The sequence below is a fragment of the Saccostrea cucullata genome, unplaced genomic scaffold (assembly GCF_032062105.1).
Source record: "Saccostrea cucullata isolate Sc308-1 unplaced genomic scaffold, CSIRO_AGI_Scuc_v1 ctg251, whole genome shotgun sequence".
In the NCBI taxonomy this organism is placed as follows: domain Eukaryota; kingdom Metazoa; phylum Mollusca; class Bivalvia; order Ostreida; family Ostreidae; genus Saccostrea; species Saccostrea cuccullata.
Genome location: NW_026935559.1, coordinates 401117 through 421720, shown reverse-complemented (window position 1 = coordinate 421720; position 20604 = coordinate 401117). Strand labels below are relative to the sequence as shown.

Genomic DNA, 20604 nt, shown 5'->3' with positions numbered 1-20604 from the left:
TAGCTAGCATACAATACAGTCTGAATTAGTTACATATAAAAGAAATGTGAAACTACCTCAATCAAAATCATAAATTAGCTAATGATAAAATCTTGCTCTTTTTTCATCAAATTTGATAGTGCATCTGAGCTTAAATTAATTAACAACCTGCTCATTAATTAGTTTGATATTACAAGATTTGCACCTGGGAAATCTTTTGTGATACATTATTTTTATCAAAAATAAATTATAATCATTGTGTTGCTGTCAAACATAAATTTTCATATATAACAAATGTGCTTCTATATAGATGAAAAACAAGGATGTATAATACAAACGGAGAAACTGACAGTTCTGACATAGCATCTAAGTTAACTGAGTAAAAGCCAGATATATTTGGTAATTTGCAAATATGTAACAATGTTCAGTAAAACATGTGCTTATAGCAAAGTTCAGGGATGTGCAAATTGGATTCTATGTAATCATACTTTATTATATCTTTAAATAATACAGTAAATTTTTAAACCGCAGGGATTGAAAATCACTTTGCTGAGTTTAGCTTGAGTTCATTATTAAGCATTTTATCTATAATAACGTGGTATAAACAAAATGCCGGCATGAAATAGGAGTTCTCTATTATACCAGCAGCCTTAACTATGTCATGATGAACATAAAACCAGAAGAAATCTGAGATTTACCACAAGGGAAATGGAATTCTTCCTGAGAATGGTCCATTGACTTTAAACATAGGCAAATATCAAATAACTTTTCTAAGGTCTAACAATTAGGATAATAGGCAATAGGCAAGATTTGTCAGATGAAAGTCAAGGATGGCCAGGTTATAAGCAAGGATAATCATTTGATAGGCAAGCTAGGATAACAATGTGATATAGGCAAGGATAATTAGGTGATAGGCAAGGATAATCAGGTGATAGGCAAGGATAATAATGTGATAGGCAAGGATAATAATGTGATAGGCAAAGATAATCAGGTGATAGGCAAGGATAATAATGTGATAGGCAAGGATAATGATGTGATAGGCAAGGATAATCAATATGCAGCCTTAATGTGATAGGCAATGTCATAGGCAAGGATGCATATAAAACCATATAGAAAGGATAATCAGGTGATAGGCAAGGATAATCAGGTGATACGCAAGGATAATAATGTGATAGGCAAGGATAATCAGGTGATAGACAAGGATAATCATTGATAGGCTTTTTCAAAAATAATCATGAACAAATAGCAAATAACTTTTCTAAGGTCTAATAATTAAAGATAAAAGGCAAGATTAATCGGATGAAAGTCAAGGATAATCATGTGATTATGTGAGAATAATCAGGTGATAGGCAAGGATAATCAGGTGATAGGCAAGGCTAATCAACTGATAGGCAAGTATAATAATGTGATAGGCAAGGATAATCAGGTGATAGGCAAGGATAATCAGTTCATAGGCAAAGATAATCAGGTGATAGGCAAGGATAATAATGTGATAGGCAAGGATAATAATTAACTAATAGGCAAGGATAATCATTTGAAAGGCAAGGATAATCATGTCATAGGCTAGGATAATCGTGTAATAGGCAAGAATAATTAACTAATAGGCAAGGATAATCAGATGATAGGCAAGGATAATCAGGTGATAGGCAAGGATAATCAATGTGATAGGCAAGGATAATCATGTGATAGGCAAGGATAATCAGGTGATAGGCAAGGGTAATCAGGTGATAGGCAAGGATAATCAGGTGATAGGCAAGGATAATCATGTAATAGGCAAGGGTAATCAGGTGATAGGCAAGGATAATCAGGTGATAGGCAAGGATAATCAGGTGATAGGCAAGGGTAATCAGGTGATAGGCAAGGATAATCAGGTGATAGGCAAGGATAATCAGGTGATAGGCAAGGATAATCATGTGATAGGCAAGGATAATCAGGTGATAGGCAAGGATAATCAGGTGATAGGCAAGGATAATCATGGACTAGGCAAGGATAATCAGTTGATAGGCAAGGATAATCAGGTGATAGACAAGGATAATCATTTGATAGGCAAGGATAATCAGGTGATAGGCAAGGATAATCAGGTACTAGGCAAGGGTAATCAGTTGATAGGCAAGGATAAACAAGTGATAGGCAAGAGTAAGGCATTTAATGTTCACTCAGTATTCATTTTTTTTTTGCTGTTGATGATTTCAAAAGAATGTGTGTATATTCAATTTTTACCAAGTTATGTAATAGATGATGGTGCAAACCATTTCTAGTTTATTAGATTGTTCTGAAACAAAGAATAAAGTTAATGTGGTTAATATAATGGTACTAGTCATCTTACCCTCAAAGAATTTCGTCAAAATTTAAATTAAAAAAAAAAAATTATTAAATTAATAAAATTAATGCGCACCTCGTTAGTTGCTTTGTAGGGTGCGATGGGAGCTAGTTAATTAGTTTTTCTCAAAACCTGATATTGATGAGTTCACTGTATTTCATGTTGACAAAGAGCACTGTGCTATACATTTTATAATTTTCCTGATGTCTGCTGTAGAAGTACAATTCTATTCACTTGTTGTTGTTTTTTTCTTTATTGCAGCAAACATTCATGAGACACCATTGGGTCCACCGACGGAGGCAGGAGGGAAAGTGTAAACAGTGTGGGAAGGTAACTGTCCTCCGATCCATTAGTTAATTATATAGGTCACACCTCATTATATCAAAGTCAATGGGACCAAGAAAAAACATCAAGAGTTTGGGTTTCAGATAATAAGGTTTGACTATATATGCTTTCTGTACACTTAGTAATGACTTGTCTGTGTTCTCTGATTGCTCAAAATTCAGCACTCGCTACTTATTTGTGCTCACATTTTGCTCAATTCTTTACTCATTTTTAATTTTTTTTTTAATTCCCTTCACAAGTTGATCAAACACAGGCATCATGGAAAATATAATTCTACTAAGGCATTCAAAATTTTGGGGTTTTATCCACCATGAATGAAATTGCAAAAATGAATGCTTAGTGCACATAAGTGTGAGCATAAAACAGTTAATGCTGAGCAAATTAACGGAACATATAAGAATACTGAGCAATTTACCTTAATAGAAATAAATGAACTGCAAATGGACTGTGAGTGAGCAGTTTAACACTATATAGCTGCAAATAGTGAAAAGTGGTATATAGTAGAAGGTCAGGTTTTAACAAGAAAAATAGTAATATATGATTGTAAAAAATATTTACAATTACGAGATTAAATTAAAATGTATTTGGGGAAAAACAGTATTGTTTATCAATATAAATCAATTTCTATCTTAATCAAGGGCAAAAAGAATCAAAAGTCATTTCCATTTAGTTTAATCAGAAGTATTGGCAGAGGTTATGTTTGCGATTGACTCGTACATTGAACCCCTGTGATGTTGACACAAAATTCCCGTGATTAAATAATGTCTGTAATCGGATTATCCACTGATGCCACGGAATTCCGAGACCTTGATCAGAATTTTTCAATCTAATATTTGATTTTCTTGTACCTGATATTAATAATTAACCAGTTAAATTAGATCCCAGAAATGTCACCCTGACTTTTTTATATAATCCTTATATTATTGGCGTGTTTGTTAGGCTTTCAAATCATATAATATGAAAGAGAAGAAAAATTTCATAATTTCATGAAGGACAAATTACAAAAGATTAATAAAACTGTGTACGCTAGAGTAGTAGCTGTACTTGAAACAGTAAAGGAATTTTATTGCAAGATTATACAATACTGGGTCAATCGCACTTACAAGCTGCCCCAGTAATCATCGTTTTATGATGTTTCTGCTAACTAGTACGTTGACACATATTTTGCTGTTACAAAATGCCAACACTTCAAAAAGGAAATACCTAATAACTCAGGGGAGATCAATAGTCAAGCCACGAGTTAAACAATTAAAACAATGGATCACCATAGATTTAAGGTGTGCTTAGGGTTACAGCCCTAATTAACAGGTGCAATTATGTTGCAGGTAAACAGATTTTTACATAAATCATAAACTACTTCACAATTTGAAACATTTACAAACCTGGCGGTACTTAAAGATTGCTTATTGTTTTCCTAACACCTACGTGATTGGAAAGTTTCATAATTTGAATTGATTTCTACGGCTAGGATAGTCTCCTCTATAACTTTGTGTTTATCTCGCGCCGTATCAAATATTGTAGGTGACTTAATAAACTTCCTGGTATCGACAACGTTAAATAATAATTTAATAATGGTAGGAAATTGGTTGGTGTTATTTGTTTGTATTTTAGCTGCTGCAGTGTAAAGCTGCCTACAGGTCTATTCTTTAGCATGACTAGTGACAAAAAATTCGACCATTTGTTATCTGTAGGGGAAAATGTACCTGTATTGATATGAAACAGAATACTTTAAAAATTCTCTCATAAATGTTGTTCAATATTGAATTTCTCCTGTAAGTAGGGAAATATACCATTGATTTTAATTTTTTTTTTTTTGTTTTCCAGTCTTTTCAGCAGAGATTTGCATTCCAGAGCAAGGTATACTTTAGAATTTTCCTCATTAAATTTTGTTTTTTAAAACAACATTTGATTTTCCTCATTTCTTCAAATAAAAAAATAACATCATAATCATTTTCATCAGATCTTCTATTGATATTTCTTTTCATCCCACATTTGTTCAGGAACAATTGAAATCTAATTAAAAGTAAACGAGTTGCTGAATAAAGGCAATATAAAATGAGGCATGATTGAAACTCATATATACACAGTTACAGATATCCTCAGTGCAGTAATATCTATAACTACAAGAAAATTCATATCCATAAAAATGTCCTCTTTTTATTTGCTGGAAAAATTTCCTCTCATATAGAAGGTATGAATAAAATTCTTCCTTAGTGAATCTGAGGGAGTTTTGTGTTTTTGAGAAAAATATTTTCATTTTGATATTTAAAAAAAAGATATGTTATTGAAAATCTCTGTAAGTGAATATTTTAGTCATTTAGAATTATTCTCAGGAGTGCACATACCGGTACATTATGTTCAAATCAGGGCCTCTGTGGGTAGGATCAATTATAAAAAAGAAAATTGAAGATTTTACCTTAACCCCACCCCCACCCCCATCTTTTGAGATACGTATGTTTGCAGTTCACAGATGAATTATTTGTTTCTTCTTTGGAATTGTAAATCAGAAACCATCATAATACATGGAGAAAATATAGTTTGATAATTCAGCATTTTCTATGTAAGTCATATGATCTACATTCATTTCATTTATAAAGCATTGTGCATGATTTTTTTTTAACCTGGATGTAGTGCACCACACCTTTATAATAATCTCCCAGAAAATTGATTTAGCCTTGAAACAGAGTAATAAAAGATATAGGTTAGATTATTGCAGGGATGAGGTTATGTTGCCACAAATTTATGAGTTTCATTTTCCCTTTCTGTAATAAAAAAAACCCAGAGTCTCCTTAAGCCTTATTACTTTCTAAAGGAATGCTTAAAGTACAAGGAAAAGATTGATAAGGAGCTTATTCATTTCTCGAGACAAGAGTCAAGGTCAAATCAGAAAACGAAAAACGTGACTTTATTGTATTTGTAAAATAGGAAAATTAATGAATAAAACGTGACTTTATTGTATTTGTAAAATACTTGTTGCTAGTTGAAATTCCACTATGAATTACCTCTGTGTTTTGGTCCCCTGATGGTAATACTGGATTGGACTCTTAGATTTTTTTCTAAATTTTTTCCCCATCTGTCTGTCTGTATGTTTGCCAGTTCCCTGTTTAACTTGCAGGTTTTTTAAAAATATTTTTCTGGAGACATGCCTTATACTGAGTTAATTTTTAGTAAGTGGCTGTATGAGGTTTACTTTTGTTCCACCTCAATGACTTTTTGAATGAATTTTGGTCCATTGTATACCTAGGGGATATCGATGCAGTATTGTTTAGATCATTCTCTCTATTCTAATCTTTTGTGCCTGATAGTTTTATAAGTTGTTCAATGTAATGTTTTTTATCAATCATAGGACTCAGATTTCCATTGTTACATGTTTAATTTTGGTTTTACAGGAGATAATTGCGATCAGCTGTTCGTGGTGTAAGGCAGCGTATCATAATAAGGTGTCCTGCTTTATGATGCAGCACATAGAGGAACAGTGCACACTGGGTGCCCATCAGAGCATCATAGTTCCACCGTCGTGGATCATAAAACTTCCAAAAAAAGTAGACAGCATTTCTTTAAAATCTCATGTCCATGTGTTTTTTGCAGTTTTGAATTTTGAATTATAAAAATTATTTATTTATTTGTAAAAAAAATATTTTCAGGGAAAGAGCTTATTGAAGTAGTTCATTATTTTCTAAAAAAAAAAAATGAATCAATGTTTTCTAAATTGAAGAAATTTATTATTTATTAGGTTGACCCTATCTTCCATTTTTATATATTGTATAATTTATTCTGATATATTTTTTGCAGGGGTCTTTCAAATCATCATTGAGAAAAAAGAGGCGAGCCTCTATAAAACGAAAGAAAGCCAAGGAAGAAAATCGTCCATTCATAATCAAGCCCATTCCCTCCCCCCTCCTAAAGCCACTTCTCGTCTTCATTAATCCCAAGAGTGGTGGGAACCAAGGGGCCAAACTCATGCACAAGTTTTGTTGGTGGTTAAACCCCCGTCAGGTGTTTGACTTATCTCACGGAGGACCACGACCAGGGTACGTAATGGCTATATTTAACAGAGTACATATAAAGTACATGGTTACTGTCTTGGAATATAAGGGATATTTGGGTTAGGGTAAGAAAACGTGATAGAGGGCGAGGCATGCAGAGCCCTCCATCATGTTTTTGACCCGAGCCCAAATATCACATATTTCAAGACAATGATAATGTATTTTGTTTATCCTGCAACATATATTTACATCTGACCTCCAAAATGAATTATTTTCAATCCGATTTAGACACATCTCTGCAGTGGAAATCAAGATGCCATAGCATGAAGCATAGCATAAAGCAGGACACCTTGTTAAGTTACGCTGCCTTACACAATGAACAGCTGATCACAATGCTTTTAGAACGTCGGAATACATGCACAAGGCTGTATTAGGGCATTGACCGAATAAAGCTGTAGTTTATTACCTAGGTTACCTTTATTAGGTCAATGCAAGGGGTAGTTGCATGATAAATAATAAAAAATTTACCAGGGTACATAATGGCAATGTTAAGTGGTGATATACCATGAACCAACTAGTATTTAAAATGCAACAACTTATAGGCATGTTTGGTTATCGAAGTCATTCCATGACTTAATTTGTGCAACCAAGGAAATATATTCTACATAAATAATTATTTTAAAAAGTGTTTCTCATCAAGAAAGAGTGTGAGTGTAAGAATATAGCTAAACTAATGAGCTAAATTGCAGCTTAAATTATTAGTAAGACTGCCACTTTTTATTCGCTTGATAGGAAAGTTGAGGTAACAGAAAATTTATCTTTGCACTCCACTGCACTTGTGCAACAATTGTTATTAATAAATCAAGCTTTTCAAATCCCAAATATCTCTATTGTTAAGCATTTGAGTTAAAAATGTACTGTGTATGGATTAACTTTCCATTAGGAAATTTTAACTCATTTAATTTCCACTAAGTAAAAAGTGAAATCAAACCAAATACACAAACAAGACTACAAAGAGACCCTCATACATAGAAAAACTATTTAACGTGTGGACTACCCGTATATAAACGACGAGTCCTATCTGCTGGATGTTCTGGACTGAAGGCTGCACCAACCCAGCCCTTTTAATCCTTTGAAGCTGAAAGTCAATGAACAGTTGATGAACTAAAATTCTACTTATCTCTCGGTGTCTCTCTCCCATTAATGGATTTTTACAAAGAACAAAAAGATTAAAAAAAAATACTTCCAAGGACAATGGAAAATACTCTAATGCAACGCTAGCGATTTTAATGAAAAGTGATCTATCCTCTTCATCTTCGTTTTAGCTAAGAAAGTTTTATGGATATAATGACTATCTTTTGTTTTGTTTGACTTTCGTTTTTATTATTTACGAGCTTTTACATTACGGTATTTTTAATAACAGAGGAAAGGTATTAAAAATTGAAGACTGGTGATAATAAAACACTTCAAATTAGGAGAGGCCAGATGAAATGAAGGGAGCGTTAGCATCCCTGTTATTAAAAGTACTCCGGCGGGTAAAGTTATATCTAGGGAATAAAATGTCTACAGTCTGCACCGAACACTCCCAGCAGAAGTGCAGCTCGTACAAACCCTTGGTGCAGTTGTATGCATGCAGTCATGAGTTTATGTCTTTTCATTGAAAATTAATGTTGTGGTCATTAAGCAAGCCGATTTTACATTTACTTATTTGAAATACAATAAAACATTTATATTATATTAATAAAGGAAGAAAGTTATAGTTTACAATGTAGTTGCTGAACATCTTTACACTCTTTCTTAGAGAGATTGATGTATCAAATGAGTCAAATAACTTTGTTGTGTCAAATGAGCTAGAAGTTCAATCCACTTCTAATCTTTGCGTATTTTAATTTCAATATCTCAAATGATGAACAGCATCTTTTTCCTCAGTCCAGTAGACTTTCATATCAATGAAATGTGACCATAGTACTTGCTTCTTTAAAAAAATTATGTGCTTTAAAGTTAAATTATTTCTTCCTTACAGACTTGAGCTGTATAAGAAAGTGCCTAACTTGCGTATCCTGGCCTGTGGGGGAGACGGAACGGTAGGCTGGATCCTCTCCGAAATCGACAGTCTGGGCATTAAACCTCCCCCACCCGTAGCCATCATGCCACTGGGCACAGGCAATGATCTCTCTCGAACCCTCAACTGGGGAGGGGTAAGTCTAAATATTCTGAATGATGCAGGTTTAAAATTTGATACCAGAGCAAAAACAAGTTATAAAAACATTTTGTTAAACATGTCTGTTTATCACACAGAGTTGAAGGTTGAATTCTGGAGACTATCTCTTTTTTAGATTGATCATAGTAATATACGTTGAGATAACAATAATTCTTATTGGTGAATTATCCAGTGTAACTGTCTGGAATCCATCTTAGTGCTATAAATAAAATATTGGTTTTTGGTTTTTTCTGATAAAGCTCGTCAGCAATTTTGGTGGTTTTAATGTTACTTTAAATAAAGAGCTTGGCTTTATAAAGCCTTTGGATTTCTTTGGGGTCACAATTTTGAAGGACATGGCCTCTGTTGTAAAAATGGTTACTTTATTGCCATGCAATTACTTCTGAAGTTCTAAATAAAGTGCTCTTGTATGGCATCTTCTATCTCTGTAGCAGCAATGGAAAGTAGTTGTACTTTCAGAAGGACACAAATTCATGGGATTTCCTTGTTCCTTGGAGTTTGAATTGTTATGCTAGGAAATTAATGAGAAAGAGTATAGATGGAGAATTCTGGGGCAGCCTTGAGATGCTTGTTTTATTTCCTTTTGCATCCTACTACGGTCATTCAGAGACCGTGAATGATGGTTAGGATCATTGACAAGAAAGCATTCTCATGTTGTTTTGTAATGTATCAGGTTGTGGGATTAGGGAATAAATTGTCTCAAGGTTTACATTAAACATTAAAAAAAAAAGAATGGATATTTTTTAAAAACTTTGAAGTCCTTTCAGTAGAGGTCTGAAACTGAATAAGGAATTTGATTTAGAAATTGGCTATGCATAAGGAAATGATTTTTGTTCTTAAGAAAATTGCCTTTTTATTAAGTTTTTTTTATCATTTATAGGGCTATGCAGATGAACCAATCACCAAAATCCTTAGTTATGTGGAGGAGGGCCAAGTGGTTCAGCTAGACAGGTAAGTTATAGCAGTAAATCAGCAAGACAGGTGAGTTATAGCAGTAAATCAGCAAGACAGGTGAGTTATAGCAGTAAATCAGCAAGACAGGTGAGTTATAGCAGTAAATCAGCTAGACAGGTTAGTTGTAGCAGTAAATCAGCCAAACAGGTTTGTTGTAGCAGTAAATCACAATATTATAAATACAAGACAATAAATGTAACATTATTTCTTGTAATAGAGTAATAGAGGAAAATATGAAGAAAATTTCCCCATCCCCAGGGGGCCAAGAGTATCTAAGGGATGGACTTGACTGTTACCCACAGTTTCATGCTTTTAGAATGTATGATATGCTGAACATAGAAACAAAGTGGTCCTTATGTGCACAAATTTTGCTCACTTGCTATTTTTTTAAAAACCCTTCAAATGTTTCACCTTCTGCTGTAGTAACATTAACTGTGAAGGCACAAATTGTACATATGCAAAGCTACTAAGTCAAGAGCTTCAGAATGTTTTTTACTCATTGCTATTTACTTATACTTACAAGAAAATGTAACATTCACATATAGGCAAGATTTGGAAATTCAGCTGCTGCGTTACTGGTAAATTTAACTATTACAATCATTCCCTTGCCTACATTCATCAGATGTTTCCATCTGAAGCGTGAATCATTATAGATGATGCTGAACTTGCATGCAAATGCTTTGATTTGATTGGACACCTATTTGTCCCCGATGGGCAGTTGGCTAGTCTTAGTGTTATTAAGACTTAGAGTCTTAGTCTCTGAGGCCAGGAATTCCTGCTGAATGATCTTTTCTAGTTCACAGTGTAATACTCTAAGCATCACGGTCTAGACGGGGGAAAATCATGCTTTTCTGTTCATAAGTCTGACCTAAAGGACATCCAAGGATTATGATAGATTTACTCCTCCAAGGATTTGTCAATATCTTCAGGATAAATCCATTTTGGCTCATTAAGCAAAAAAAATTCCTTTGCTATTCAGTCAAAAAAAAATTTTTTTATATAACCTTTGTAAATTGCATTTTCTGTTAAAGTGTATGTTTTGATTGTCTATGACTGCTATGGGTAAACATTGTAAATTGGAAATTTCAACATTTTCTGGTTAAAGTGTAGCAATTTTGATTGTCTATGACTGCTATGGGTAAACATTGTAAATTGGAAATTTCAACATTTTCTGGTTAAAGTGTAGCAATTTTGATTGTCTATGACTGCTATGGGTAAACATTGTAAATTGGAAATTTCAACATTTTCTGGTTAAAGTGTAGCAATTTTGATTGTCTATGACTGCTATGGGTAAACATTGTAAATTTGAAATTTCAACATTTTGGGGTTAAAATGTAGCAATTTTGATTGTCTATGACTGTGTTTTAAATTGGAAATTTCAACATTTTCTGGTTAAAGTGTAGCAATTTTGATTGTCTATGACTGCTATGGGTAAACATTGTAAATTGGAAATTTCAACATTTTCTGGTTAAAGTGTAGCAATTTTGATTGTCTATACTGTGTTTTATTGCATGCTTGAACAAAATCATTCCAGAAAAATAGATATACAATACCCAAAAATCACTTTTGAGACTGCTATGATCCCTGGTGCCAAAACTTTTCATTTCTTTTGCATTTGATGATAAAGATGGTTAGGACAGCTAGGAAACACGATTACTGTAATATTTTTTGGTCTGGTGTGTTTGCAATCTATTCACATCAAAGCCTTTGATATTGAATTGTAAATAAGTCCGCGGGGAATACATTGATATGATTATATTTGTTGGTCTGTATCAGTAAAGAATTGTATACATCTGTCAGAATGTTAATTATTTAGTAGTATATAAGGAAGTTATTACTCCCGTACTTGTAGGAGGTCATCAGGAAATGAGGCCCCGGGGGGAAATTGTTCCTCAATATTCCTATCCCAACATCCATAAATTAGACGGAAACAATAAACATTGTCCAAATTTACATGTAGGAAACTTGATTGTGAGCAATATCAAAATTGCTTTGATAAATAAAATATATACAACATGTCAGCAGTATTTCCAATTAGAATTCTGTCTGTATTTCTTCAGGGAAATCAGAGGGATATACCTTCATTGTGTACATGCTTTTTTAGATTTTTGATATATAAATACTTAGCCTGTTTTGTGACCAAGCATAATGATAATATGTAATTTTTTTAAGCATTTTTTTTATTCAGTGTAGTTGGTAAACAAGAAGGAGAAAATTTCACCTCTGATTCTATATATAAAAAAAAAAAACATGACTGGTGTATGTTAAAGAATGAAATGATGCAAAACATTCATAGAAGTTTGTAGAAATCTAAAAACAAGACACATAAAGCATGGTAGGATTCTCATCTAAATGTAGATTTCTTTATCTTTCCTGGTGAATCAATGGGATTAGTTTATTTGGTAGATGGAACGTGGAAGTTTCTCCTAATGCCGCGGCGGAGAATGATGTCTGTGATGAACCATTAGTAACCGACCAACTACCCCTCGATGTGTTCAACAACTACTTCAGTCTCGGGGCCGACGCCCACGTCGCTCTAGAATTCCACGAAAGCAGAGGTAGAGGAACATCAGAGTACATTTAAATGATCGACAATGAATGTCTGTATTTATAAAAAAAAAAAGGGTCGTAAAATTAAAACAGAGGAAAAAATCTCATGAGTTGTTAATCAATTGAATTACAGAGTTTAATAAGTAGATTGATGACTGCAAGGTCATGAAGCAAAAAGTTAATAAATTACAAATAAATCTTTAAAATGCTTTCTTAAGAGACTGTCAATTTAAACTAACTTCATTTTTTTAACATTGAAGTAGATGTACATAATTTTCCATAGTTTACATTGATTGATTGAAGTTACAATCCAGTATTTACTTATTTTGCAGAGGCCAATCCAGAAAAGTTTAACAGCAGGTTTTGGAACAAAATGTTCTATGCAGGTGTAAGTATCAAACTTAATTAAATAATTTTCAACACTTTTAAAAATACACATTTTTTTTTCTTTCAAAATATACATTAAAAAGAGAGCTCCGGATTGAAACTTACGTATGTATTTTAACTCAGCTTTACCTATCATTGCTTGCCATTTTAGGCTGGTGGACGTGACATGCTCAGGAGAAGTTGGAAGGGCCTGGCCGACCATATACAGCTTATAGTAAGTCTATCTACTCTCCAAAAGGACACTCTATCTTTTTTTCTTCAGAGTCTGGAATTCTTTATTTTTCCTTCTAAAGTCAAGGACACATACATAGTTGCTGGAGGCATTCACTTTGCCCAGTGATGTACAAAACTAAGACTGAAACATATAGAGGCATGGAAGGACTGCCCTAGTAAATACATGTTTGATTCTTCTTCATAATAAAAAAAAAAATTTCATTTAAAAAATTTTAGTTTAGATAAAGATTAATTTTTAAATCAGCATGTATTTCCTAGACTGGCTTTCTATTAATGCCCAGATCGTTTGTGATGGTGATACTCAGATCTGAGGGCAAAACATGGCACTATTAACTCAAGGGTTTCCTCAAAATTATGAAATTTCTTCAGAGTGAGATAAAAGTAAAAATATTTGGTATATTTTGTTATTCTATGTAGAAAAGAACTATACTAAAACATCTTACTGAATATGCATATACATGTATTCAAGACATATAATAGTTTGTATATCAGTACTATTAAAGGTAATTTGATTTTATAAATGCAATATGTCAATGAAGAGGCTGTCTGCTGAAAGAGAAATAACTCTGTAATTGTTTTCTAATTATCTGCCAAATTCCCCCCCAAAATTTTTATCTTTATTACATATTAATGCCCTGTTCACACGGAGACTTTAATTCGAATTAAACGTAAGTTTACTGCGAATTAGCTTGCCCTCAACAAATTTAATGCGAATTAGTTTACTTCGCATTTTTTAATGCGCAATTACTTCGATTAAAATATATATTGTGAACGCTAAGCGAAGCTAAAAAAATTGAAATTAAATTTCTTTACCCTTTAGGGGCATGCGTTGCAATGGCAAAATTAAGTCAAATGCGTCATGTCGGTTCCAAGGTAATTTAACAAATTAATAGTTTGAAAAAAATATTTTGTTTTGCTTTTTTTGGAATATTATATAAACCAATAAAAAATGTTGATCATATAATATACTTAAGATACAAATGACATTAAACTTGACTTTCTCTCATTATTCAATCTTTCATGAATATATGACATTATGTCAAATGTTTCATCTGCTTCTGCATAAGGTGACGTGATTTGCAAATGACGTCATAATAGCCTTCCTTATACTGCTGACTTCGTTAAAAATTCGCATTAGTTTACTTTAAAGCATTAGCTGTTTTGTGATACGCAATTTAATTCGCATTATTTTGATTCGCATTATTTTACTTATATTATGTTTACTAGTTGCCAAATTTCAACAAATAATATATGATGATGTATGACTCTCTTTGAGACACATAGCAAATTTGATAGACATACATCTTGTTTACAACAATGTACAGGTTTTTAATGCCATCTTTTGAAAAATGAAAATATATATATTTTAAACTTTGTTTTATTTTCAAACAGATAAAAAAATTGATTAATCTAAAACAAAATTAACCAAATTTCTTTGACTCTTTAGCACTAGCTTTATATGCAATTTTCTTAAAAATGTTGTATTGTTGTTCAAATTTGTTGCAATTTGATGGTCAATTTTTTTTGCAAAAAATTCAAAAGGTTTATTAAAAGTCCAAGAAATCCACTACATTGAATTTCTTCACTGTTTATTTTCGGGATTTAATGTTTTTTCACATTAACAATTTTCGCAAGGTCTTTGAATTTGACTTGTTTTTATTTCCACAAAAAAACACCTTTCACATAACAAGTTTGAAAAAAAAATACTAAAAACAATCAGAAATTTGCTAAAAAATTTACGGACATGTATTTTACTTTAAAGAGATTAAAAAATCATCTAAATGAAAAGAATATTATTATTTATTGAACAGCCCTCGTAAATTATTACCTTCTGATAAAACTAAAAAGAATTTTACTCATATGTAAATGAGAATTTTTATGATCTATTATTAGTCTAAGTTTAAATGGGTATTTACTTGTATAAAGGTTTGTTCCCAACTATATACACCCTGCTGGACATAATTTTTTTTTTTTTTAATTTCAATTTTCTTTACACCAATGTTGTACAGGTATGCTAGTGGGACGTTACCCTGGGGGAATCCTAACACACCAGGATTTGAACCCCAACGCCATGACGACGGTTACCTAGAGGTCATAGGGTTCACGTACTCCTCCTTGGTGAGATTCTGTCTTAATATAATTACACTGAAATCCACAAGTCTTATTCCTCCCTATGCTTGTAGAAGAAGATTCTTTTTACCAACTTTATTTTAAAAAATCATAATACAAATTTTCTTTTAAGTTTCATTTATCAGAGACGTACAAAACTTTGATGTTTGACAGACTGTTCATTTTTCTGTAGAAAGGATTGTATTTTCTGAGAGAGAATAAAAATCAATTTTCTCTTTTAAAAGTTTCATAATTCACATGCTTTGTAATCTCTTATGCTGGATAACAGTGTATTAATTAAAGCATTTTCACTTTCGTTTTAGGCCACCTTGTATATGGGAGGGCATGGAGAGAGGTTAATACAGTGCAGGGAAATCAAGCTAATAACTCTCAAGGCAATTCCGATGCAGGTGGATGGTGAGCCGTGCAGGTTACGGCCCTCGACCATTGTCATCCGAGCGCGGAATCAGGCCAACATGATCGCCAAACCAAAGAGGCGGGGCTCAGTACCCATAGCCAATGAGTAAGTGTTTAGTAAACACTGCAGCTAATGAGCAAGAGTTTTAGTAAATATTGCAGCCAATGAGTGAATGTTAAAGTAAATATTGCAGCCAATGAGTGAATGTTAAAGTAAATACTGCAGCCAATGAGTGAATGTTAAAGTAAAAAGCACAGCCAATGAGTGAGTGTTTTAAGAAAAAATTGCAAAAATTGTAAAATTTACAAATTAAATTCCATACATGCTAAGATTAAAAACTATTATAAATCTGTTAATTTGGAAGTTCATTTAAAGAACACATGATAAATCATATAGGAACAGAATTTAGATAAAGTGAACAAAACATTTGAGAATATTTTCTATTTTAAGTCTGGCTCTGTTGAAGACGGAGTTGAGGTATATTTATTTCCAATACCAATAATTCTCTGTTGTAGACTTTCTTTCTAGTCTTCGTCATTTCCTTTTTTTTATAGAATTTTTTATTTTATTATGATATAGTTATCAATGTGTTTTGAATGTAATTTTGTAAGTCATCAAAAAGTTGTCTTGAGTACCGGGGGTATTTGAAAATTCAAGTCCTGGCTGGGCTGACAAAATTGATACATTGTAAACTATTGACTAGACTTTGTTTACCAAAAGCTGAGATTTTGTTGTCGCTTTTAAATAACTTTTTTTCAAGTCTCATTTTAGTCAGATGTACAAATCAAACAGTTTTTCTTCTTTATATTTGGAACCAATAATTTAAATGTAAAATGTATTTATGAAACTATAATGTGTTACAGTTTATGTGTCCAGAGATTTACCTCTTAGGCTAATGATGTATGATTACATATTCCCTATACTCTTTCTATCTGATATAGCTTATATCTGCCATTATCCACTCCCTTGAATTTGTATAGATCCTAAAGTCAGTTTATATTTAAAGCAAAGATAGTCACCTTCATTGTAGATATTTCAAGTATTTAATATAGTCTTTATTTAAACAAATAAGCTGCAATTTTTGAAAAAAGGCAATATACTGGATATATTGGCCATGTTTTCTTTAAGATTAATGTATTTTGATTGCCCTTTTTGAGAATGTCTAAGAAAAAATAAGAGTGGGTATAAGAGTAATGTCCCTTTGATTGTTGAAATCAGTCTTGAACTCCTAAGAGTTACATCCCCTTGATAATTGATTCAACCATGAACTCAGTTTTGAAGTATTGAGTGTATATTCAGTCCATCTATAGTCCCATTCTGGCTTTTTTCAGCCCCCCGTCCATGCCTGAACGACTTCGAATACAGGTCAGCCGTATCAGTATGGCCGACTATGAGCATCTGAATTATGACAAGGATCGCCTCCGAGGAGCATGTAAGTCATTGTTTATTGTGGTGGTGGATCACTGCTTTTCCACTATTTCAGAGGTGGATGTAGTGAACTAGTGATAACATTTTGTACCAAGCATGTATTGATTTGAGCCAAAGCATGTGAATATTTACCTCTCAACACAAATGTCAGCATTTTTGATTCATTTTTTTTAGGCCTGCTTTCATGTCATTTTATATCATCAGTGTCAAAATACAAGGAATTACAGTTAATGCATGGATTGAAATAAAGGAATTTGTTAATGTCATCAGTTTGAATTGATAAGAATCACATCATGCATGCAACATGCGACATATCATCATAATTTACCCAACAGGAAAAGGAGAGAATATTTAAAATATTACTGTATACATTTATTTTCACCCTGTGTTATTTTTGCCATTTTAACTGCACACTTTCAAACAATTTTACAATTTTATCCCAATTTAAATTTGCCCATTTGCAGTTCTGTTAAAGAAATTACACTGTGTCTTTTGAATTCTTTTCTTTTTAAATCCCCTCTACTAAGAGTAAGGCAAAAGGGGGTGTCAATAAAATAGGGTGGAATTTTTCTGTATACAATATCAGCATCCTCATGCTTATAACAAATTTTATGCATAAAATGGCATTATTTAATCAATTAATTAACTGTGATCTTGTTTATATATCAAAATAAAGTAGACACTTTGTGCTTTCATTTTCTATAATAAAATTTTGTTTTGAGAATCCAGATAAGTTAGAAAACAAGTTTGCAAATTGCAATGTTCTTGAAATTTGCAGCAGGTTTTGACTACCTGTTGCAAAGAATTAAAATAAACAGCCCACGTATCAAAAAATAACACATGTTTTTCCTTCAGAAACAATTTCATTATTTTTCATATTTTGGATCAGAGGTTGTGCTCTATATGAATTATTGAAAAAAAGCTTCAACTTGAGGTCATTTTCAAAGGAATTTACAGGATATGAGGAAAATGCTTTTATATCATAATGCATTGACAATGGGGATTTCACGATTTTGATTGGTCAAATTCCAAGTGATGAATACTGCATTTGCAACCTAAACTGATCGGTTTTGATTTTTCAGAAATTATCAGGGCCAAATAAGGCCTAAAGTGGCTCTTTCTCTTTGTGATACATTATTTAATCTTGAAATGTGATGTTGTGTATTTCAGCTGTGCCTCTAGGGCTGATAGTGGTAGACAATAATGCAGACCTAGATCAAGTTAGACAGATCATCAACAAATTACAGCAGGTTTGTCATTTGTGTGCCAGCTTAATCAAATTGGTATCAATACATCACACTGTATATTCCTGGTGTAAAATTATAATTTTTCTTTTGTAGGGAAACAACGAACTCAACTCTTCTTCACAACCTTTGTCTTCAAAATGGTGCTTCTTAGATTGTGAGTACGCTGTGTATATCATTATATCAAGGATTTCAGAGTTTTTATTAAATTAATTAAAGTATGCATAAATAGATTAGAAAAAGTTAAATATAGCACAGCCTTTTTTTATTTTGACATTATATGTAATATTTATTGTGTGATAATTCTGATCCAAGCATAAAAAAGAAAAAAACAACAGTGTTGACAAGAAAGATAAAAAAAAAAACATGTTTCTCAGTTTTTTTCCCTAAGTAATAGGAAGACATTAAATAGGGATCATTTTACATAGAATTAGTGAACCTTGAGCTTTGTTTCTTATTTCTAGCTACAACGGCTGAGAGATTTTTTCGAATTGACCGGGCCCAGGAACAGTTACACTACATCACAGACATCTCCTCTGAGGACCTTTATATACTAGATCCTGACATGGCCAGCACTCAACATTCCACAGGGAACGGGGAGGTGACCAAACCCCAGGAAGATAAAGGCCTAGTCTTCACCTTCTCAATGCCAGTCACCCCACCCAAGTCCCCAGGGTAAGAGTTAAAAATCACATCAGTCACCACACACAAGTCCCCAGGGTAAGGATAAAAAATCACATCAGTCACCCCACCCAAGTCCCCAGGGTAAGAAAATCACACCAGACACCCCACCCAAGTCCCCAGGGTAAGAGATAAAATCACATCAGTCACCCCACCCAAGTCCCCAGGCTAAGAGATAAAATTACACTAGGGCACTGCAAAGCCGAGTGTCCACTGCACATTGATCCTGATACAAATTCTGTTACTTCTGTTGTGCACAATAAGGCAAACTAACAGACACCCCCCCCCCCCTGACAAAAGCATGTTACTATATCCCCCCAACTTCATTGTGAGGTAAATAACAGAAAGTGGACTTTTTTAACAATTGTTCATTTTTTATTACAGCATTTCAGAGGCTGGACATAATAATAATGAGGAAAAGCATACTCTACCTGTGCCAAAGTCCCCGGGGGAAAACAGGTAAGCTCTCTGATATTATACACAGGTACTATTTGATGCATGATTTAAAGTTGTAGATTTCCATTTATAAGACTTACATACACATATTTCTTTTTTTCAAATTTCTTGAATTAAATATCTAAATTAGTGCAATGAGAATGGTCTGACTTGATATTGTATATAAAGTTTGCATTTAAAATAACTGTTATGTTAATGCAACACCATATTATTTTATTTTATATATGTATTTAATATTATAAGAATGTTTCATTGTTAATTTAATAGCCTTATAATTTTCTTTTATAAAATGTGCTTTTATAATTTCTTTTAGGTTATAACCTATAGAACTATTTTGTACCTGGATGTTGTAATAACACCATTTTTGGTTGACACAATCAGCGATATTGTTGTTCTATAAACATTTATATTTTTAGTTTTTTGCGTGGTTTCTTTTAACACAGGGCCACACTTCCTCGACCCGAGAGTAAGGAAAATTTACTCACCCCGCCCTCCCCTGGCTCAGATAACAGGTGCATATGGCATGTGGGGTGATGCATCCCTGATTTTATTTGGTTTATTTTTTTTTTTTTTGCACCTGTGTATTTTAATCCTATTGTGTGGATTTCTCCTATTAGTTCTTGCTGTTCTCATTTAAAGTTTTTCCTTAGAATATGTGTTTATAATGCCCTTGGCTGATATACAGAAACATGAAGGCAAAAATATTCCAGACAGAATATTCTAATATGCAAATTAAAACACAATTTTTTTTCCTTTAATTTTTTTTTTTCAAAAACTTTTGAAATTAGTATCTGAAAACTATAATGTTAATAATACTTGGAGAACCAACACGATTGACTTGATAAGATTTATTGTACTCTTCTTTATCATTCTTACTGTATCAAATTTTTTTTTTTACAAATAAGTGTTCTTTTTTTGAGAGCCACACAATAGTATATGTAAAGCATGGGCTTACTGAATGCTTGTTTATGTAACCCACTAAAACCCTTGCTTGCATGACCATAACCAATTAATTAATTACATGAAAACAAAACTTGTTTTCCTTTTTACATGTAGATTGCATGATGTTGCATGTTGCAAATATTTACCAGTATTTACGAATGGAACCTGACTTTTTCAGTTGAATTTTATACAGTCCAACTGCATTTGTTTTTCCCTTTTATTTATATTCACTGATAAGATTAATCCCTGAAATGAAAGCTTCATATAGGTGTCCATTTTTCAATGTAGGCAAGGACAGCAATGAATTGTTTGCTTTTAGTCTTAATATCAGTACCTTGATAAACTTGCAG

At 32.8% G+C, this 20604-nt stretch overlaps 1 protein-coding gene across 1 annotated transcript in view; it reads left to right on the top strand.

Moving 5' to 3' along the window:
• LOC134243235 (diacylglycerol kinase zeta-like) overlaps positions 1–20604 on the top strand; it is a 44913-nt gene that overhangs the window by 17480 nt on the left and 6829 nt on the right. The window contains exons 7-24 of the mRNA XM_062725466.1: positions 2561–2629; positions 4469–4501; positions 6034–6186; positions 6437–6675; positions 8654–8828; positions 9732–9802; positions 12212–12363; positions 12688–12743; positions 12894–12956; positions 14788–14792; positions 14986–15094; positions 15409–15608; positions 16835–16935; positions 18102–18181; positions 18272–18332; positions 18640–18850; positions 19241–19315; positions 19756–19824. Coding sequence (XP_062581450.1) covers positions 2561–2629; positions 4469–4501; positions 6034–6186; positions 6437–6675; positions 8654–8828; positions 9732–9802; positions 12212–12363; positions 12688–12743; positions 12894–12956; positions 14788–14792; positions 14986–15094; positions 15409–15608; positions 16835–16935; positions 18102–18181; positions 18272–18332; positions 18640–18850; positions 19241–19315; positions 19756–19824 — 1922 coding nt within the window. The remainder of the gene's footprint in view (positions 1–2560; positions 2630–4468; positions 4502–6033; positions 6187–6436; positions 6676–8653; positions 8829–9731; positions 9803–12211; positions 12364–12687; positions 12744–12893; positions 12957–14787; positions 14793–14985; positions 15095–15408; positions 15609–16834; positions 16936–18101; positions 18182–18271; positions 18333–18639; positions 18851–19240; positions 19316–19755; positions 19825–20604) is intronic.